At 37.7% G+C, this 5,451-nt stretch overlaps 1 protein-coding gene across 1 annotated transcript; it reads right to left on the minus strand.

Moving 5' to 3' along the window:
* Nucleotides 1-1,743: 1,743 nt before the first annotated feature.
* Nucleotides 1,744-2,697, minus strand: LOC130875187 (olfactory receptor 6N2). Its single transcript, XM_057770928.1, has one exon. It carries the CDS (start codon nt 2,695-2,697, stop codon nt 1,744-1,746), a length of 954 nt encoding a protein of 317 aa, XP_057626911.1.
* Nucleotides 2,698-5,451: the final 2,754 nt, after the last annotated feature.

Genomic DNA, 5,451 nt, shown 5'->3' on the forward strand with positions numbered 1-5,451 from the left:
AGTGACATTAATGTACTGATTGATTTGGTGTGAGGGTAGGTATGTATGCATGTCATAGAGTACCTGTGGAAGTCAGAGGACAAATTTATGGAGTCCGTACTCTCCTTCCACCATGGTTCTATGGCTTGAACCCAAATCATCAGTTTGCATCACAAGTGCTTATTCTCACGGAATAATCTCACCAGCCTTGAAAGTGATATTGAACCAACACAATTGGGAAGAATGAGTCACATAAGTGTTGGGGGAAGTGTTAAGGTTCTGAAACCAAAAAACATCATATTATATAAGAAGTGATAATACCTCTAAAGAAAGACCCTGGATTCACTAAGGGAAAGATAAAGGATGAAATATCCTTATTATATTAGGGGAAATAGCACAGAAGAATTTTGTCTAGTTTTAAAAGCTGTGGTAAGGCTTTAGATTTCACTCTATCAGTAACTGATTTTCCTAGGTTTTGGAACTACTTATATAATTTAGGTTTAAAATATTGGATCTTTTACAAGATATATTTTAGTGTGTGTGTGTGTGTGTGTGTGTGTGTGTGCTGTGTGTTGCCTATGTGGATATCTGTGGACCATACGCATTCATGGCGCCACCAGAGGTTAGAGGAGGGGATTGGGACTCGAGTTACAAGAAGGTTGTGAGTCATCATCTTGACTCTGGAAATAAAACACTGAACCTTTATAAAAATAGTCAATGTTTTTAATTACTGAGCCATCTCTGAAACCCTTAAAATATTAGATCTTATATGGAAACATATAATGCAGCTCATATATGAGAGGTGCTAATTCATACCAGGATAGCACACTAAAAATAATCAGAAACAGGTTCAAAATGTATTTTGAGGAAATATCAACATGAATTAATTATGAACTGAAAATAGAGTGGAGGAAAATGAAGCAAATATAATAATGCAAATTTACAGAGATATAAATGCATCTAATTCCCAAGGTCAAGACTGTGAAATTTTCACTTTTGGAATGTCAAAATGCAAATTCCTGGAATATATCCACATAGGGTTGTGAGCTATGTCTTACATAATCTACACCTCAAAAGAGATTATTTCAGTCTTAGATGCAGAAAACTTCTGTTATCATAATATTGCTAAGAATCATATTTAAAGCAATAGGAATAACTAAGAATCTAGAGACACAGTACTATAAAATAAAGAATACCAAAAGAGACTCACTGAGAAATGAGAAATCTAGAATCTATTGATATCATGAAAGTCAAGACACACATATTTTAAGGAGAAAAACTGGTCATGCATGTTAAGATTTAAAGAAGGAGGAATAAGATAGGCACACTGGATTCAGCTTCATTAATATCTTTGGCAAATTTTCCTTTAGAATCTGGAACAAAGCCACAGGGAAATGGGTTGAAACTAAATGAAAGGGAAAACGAGATAAGTGTTGGACTATTTAGTTGGAAAAGGGGAGAAGAAAAATTGACCTCTACGTGGTCAGAAATGTGTGGCAAAAGAGGGTACTTGTTTAAAACTATGAATTGGATACTGAATGTTCTTAATGTCGAGAACACTGATCAAGTTAAAATAGGAAGTGTACAGATACAGAAAATAAATAAATAAAGAAAGAAAAAAAGAAAGAAAGAAACCGTTGGTAAAATGAAAGGAGATGGATTCCTGAGCCTGTGTAACAAGGAAGCAAGATTAAGAACAGCTCAAATGTACATAGATACTTCTAGAGGTGAACATTGAAGTAAGGAGTGAACTTTGGTAGAAAGTCAATGATGAGTCGGACTAACTTTCTCTCCCTTCTTGAAGATGATCCTCTTGACAGCCTGAATGAGTTCCTTGTTTCGAAGACTATAGATAATAGGATTGGCCAAAGGTGTTAACACAGAATAGACTACAGCCAGAGTCCGATCAAGAGTTAGTGAATAACTCTTCTTTAGTCGAACATACATGAAGATGATGCTACCAAAGAATATGAGGACCACAATGAGATGTGAGGCACATGTGGAAAAGGCTTTCCTTCTTCCTGCTGCTGTTTTTATCTTCAGAACAGCACCAATGATTCTCCCATAAGAAGTCATGATAAAAAGGAAAGTGATAAGGATGATGAAGGCATTGACAGCAAAGTCCACCAGAACATTAGTGGATGTGTCCTTGCAGGCCAGGCTCAGAAGGGGTGGAAAATCACAGAAGATATGTGGGATTGCATTGTAGTTACAGAAGGGGAGTTGAGAGACCAGGATGACCTCAGAAATAGGACACAGGAAACCACAAGTCCAGCAGCCAGCAGCCATCTTGACACAGAGTGTTGTGGTCATAATTGAAGGGTAGTGGAGGGGCCGGCAGATGGCCAGGTATCGATCATAGGCCATGGCTGTGAGAAGGTAGCATTCAGAGGCCCCAAGGGAGTGGAAGAAATAGGTCTGAAGGAGGCATCCTGCAAAAGAAATGGTCTTCTTCTCACTGAGAAGATTAGCTAGCATCTTGGGGATGGTGGTGGCTGTATACCACAACTCCAAGAAAGAGAGAACACTGACAAAGTGGTACATGGGTTTGTGAAGAGTTGCATCCAGTCGAATGACAAGGAAGATGAGCATATTACCACCAATGGTGAACAGGTATGCCAACAACAGCAAGACAAAAAGCCAGCCCCTGATGTGTCCCACATTGGGGAAGCCAAGGAGGACAAATTCGGACAGGCTAGAGAAGTTGTGTTGATCCATGGGAAGCTGAAGAGGACAAGGAACGATTGAAAAGCTGAGTTAGAAGGACTGCCAATCTAACCTGATGACTTATTTACCTTTTGCCCTCATAAATTTAAAGGAAACATTTTACTTACTGTCATTAATACTAATACTATTAAAACTAAATAAAATAACAACTAGGTCTGGTTTTTAATATATTCAGTGAGAAAGGTACTATGTCATACCTATTTTACACAAGGGAAACTTTTGGAGGAATAGGCTGTGACACCATGCCATTTCATTTGACACCATTTCATAGAAAGAAAATTTAAATTTCTGTACTCAATATTGCTCATCTCTAAGCCATGCAGTTTTCCCAAAGCATTCTATGCTTTCTCCCAGGTCATTTGTAGACTTTTCCTCAGCCCAGGCCAAAATGATGAGATAGTATATGATATTGGTGTAGCGGATTTTTTTCTTGTCCTCTAACTAAAATCTATTAATATTCATTGAACAAGGATTCAGGACTAAGGAATACAAAACTCAACAAGGTGCAATCTCTGACCTCAGAGCTCGCAGTCACATTGCCACAGGTAAGTATGCCCATCGGTCTTCTCAACACAACCTGTGGCATATAAAACACTATGGAGTGGCAGCCAAGGTGCTCATTTGTCAGACAAGGATTACGGAAAGGGAATTCTCAGAAAATGAAAGCATTGAGCCAACTTCTCCAAGCAGAGTAAGAATCAATGGCAGAGGGAGAGAAGCACTATAGATACATATTCTCTTCTGGGCTGCAAGAAACCCAGGAAAGGCACTGTAAAACTCACCCAGCCACCTAGGACCTACCTCAAAAGATCCAAGATACCACTAAAGAATAATTATAAAGAGTGGTACAGTCACGTGTAGACAGACTGCCAGCACAGCTGAAATGTAGTTCTTACGACAAGAACCTCAGAGGTAGATGAACAGAGGTGTCTGTGGATGCCCCTGACATGAAAAAAAAGATAGATGAGCAGCATTTAGTGATGAAAAGCAGGTTTGAAATTAGGAATGATAAAGTAGCAATAAATAAAAACCCCAGTATTTTCAGAAAGCTAACCAAAACATATAGGAATAGATGGATAACTTAGGTGAAATCCCATCTAAAAATTCACGGGACATTCTCATTGTTCTCAAGCATAATGTGAACAATATATAAAAAGAAAAGAAAGGAAAAGATAGCAAAGAAAAGAAGGGAAACAGAAAGGGGAAAGATAGTAAGAGAGGAACAATCGATATGTTACTTTATTTTTCTAAAAATGGCAGCCAGTCTCAGTCACTGTGTCCACCAGAGATCATACTCATTTCTCAACCATCATATTACAAATTACCAACTCTTTTTGTCTCTTTCAACTTAATCTATAAAATAATGGTTGTTACATTAGGGGTATTAAATAAAAATTATTTAGCCACGCTAATTAAATAATTAGCACACCAGATACCTTCCCTTTGATTTATACCACTCACTCTAACCTAATTGCCCCCAACCCTAATGCCGTCCTATAGAGATAAACTTATAGATTTGCTGTTTGAAGACGCAAAATTCATGCAAAGCAATTCTGCTTAAAAGATTCCTGTTAAATCTGTCATAAACTGTGCATTCACCTCCCCAATTATAAGAGATGGATGTCAAAAGAGTATTTTATGCTTTATTGCTTTATGGGTAACTTTGCCCCTTTTGGTCACTAGTTTCTGATTTAATTCTCATTCTTTTTCCCCTTCTGTGACCTACCTCTTGTATCCTTCACAATCAGGTCAAATGTTAGCTCATTAATGAAGTCTTTTGTTTTTTTTTTTTTTTACTTTCCTAGAAAAAGTTCTTTGTTCCTTCTATATATTATATGATTTAGAGTAGCTAATTAACATAGAGTTGCTACCTTATAATAAGTCTATCTTTTCTACAAATTGGGGATATCTTTGAGATAACGTACACACTCTGCTAATTAAGGAATATTCCTAATAAAAGATGGAAATGACAAGCACAGAGTTCAGGATTCTTGTATGCTACTTCCCCCTATACCCACATTAAGTTACACCTTTCCACCTGCACATAGAATTCCTATCCTGTCTGGATCTTAAGATCAATATATTCCAATTAATTTTCCCTGATCTGTCTACACTCCTGCCTTTTTATACCTCCAGCCCAAATAAATAAAAGGAATATGTCTAATTATCTTCTGTGTCTAAGAAACTGTTTGCTAGATAGTGTTCCTTCTTTCTATAAATGACCTTGTCTAAAGCTAGCTGTATGTTAAGAAGGTCTGGTAAGCATGAGATGCTTTTCAGAACCACTCTGGAGACTTCTGATCCCTAAATTCTTCCCCTAAAGATACTTGATTCCTTCACTAAATCTCTGGGTAAGGCTCTCTTTAGGTACTTTCCAAGAACACCTGCCCCTGAGAAATGTAAGGCGTCTTCAGATGTTAGCTACAGAACTTACAGAAACTCGTTCTTTATGCCATCTGCACGGTAGCATGCCTGCATCATCACCCACTCCACAGAGTACACAGTAGTGAATCTCTCACTGGATTGGGAAGGATAGGAGCCAAGCTGACTTTTAATACCCTTTGTAGATCTGATTCTGTAAGGTTTGCAGAGATGGAACTTTTTTTAAGACAGTTGTATAAGTTATCTCTCTATTGGATCCTACTCCCTGGATCTTAAAACAGTATCTGCTTTTAAATCCATTATTCCCACCTGTTCAATCCCTGATCCTTACAGCTAGTTAAGTCCCAGTTAACTGACCAACCA

The sequence above is a fragment of the Chionomys nivalis genome, chromosome 5 (assembly GCF_950005125.1).
Source record: "Chionomys nivalis chromosome 5, mChiNiv1.1, whole genome shotgun sequence".
In the NCBI taxonomy this organism is placed as follows: Eukaryota; Metazoa; Chordata; class Mammalia; order Rodentia; family Cricetidae; genus Chionomys; species Chionomys nivalis.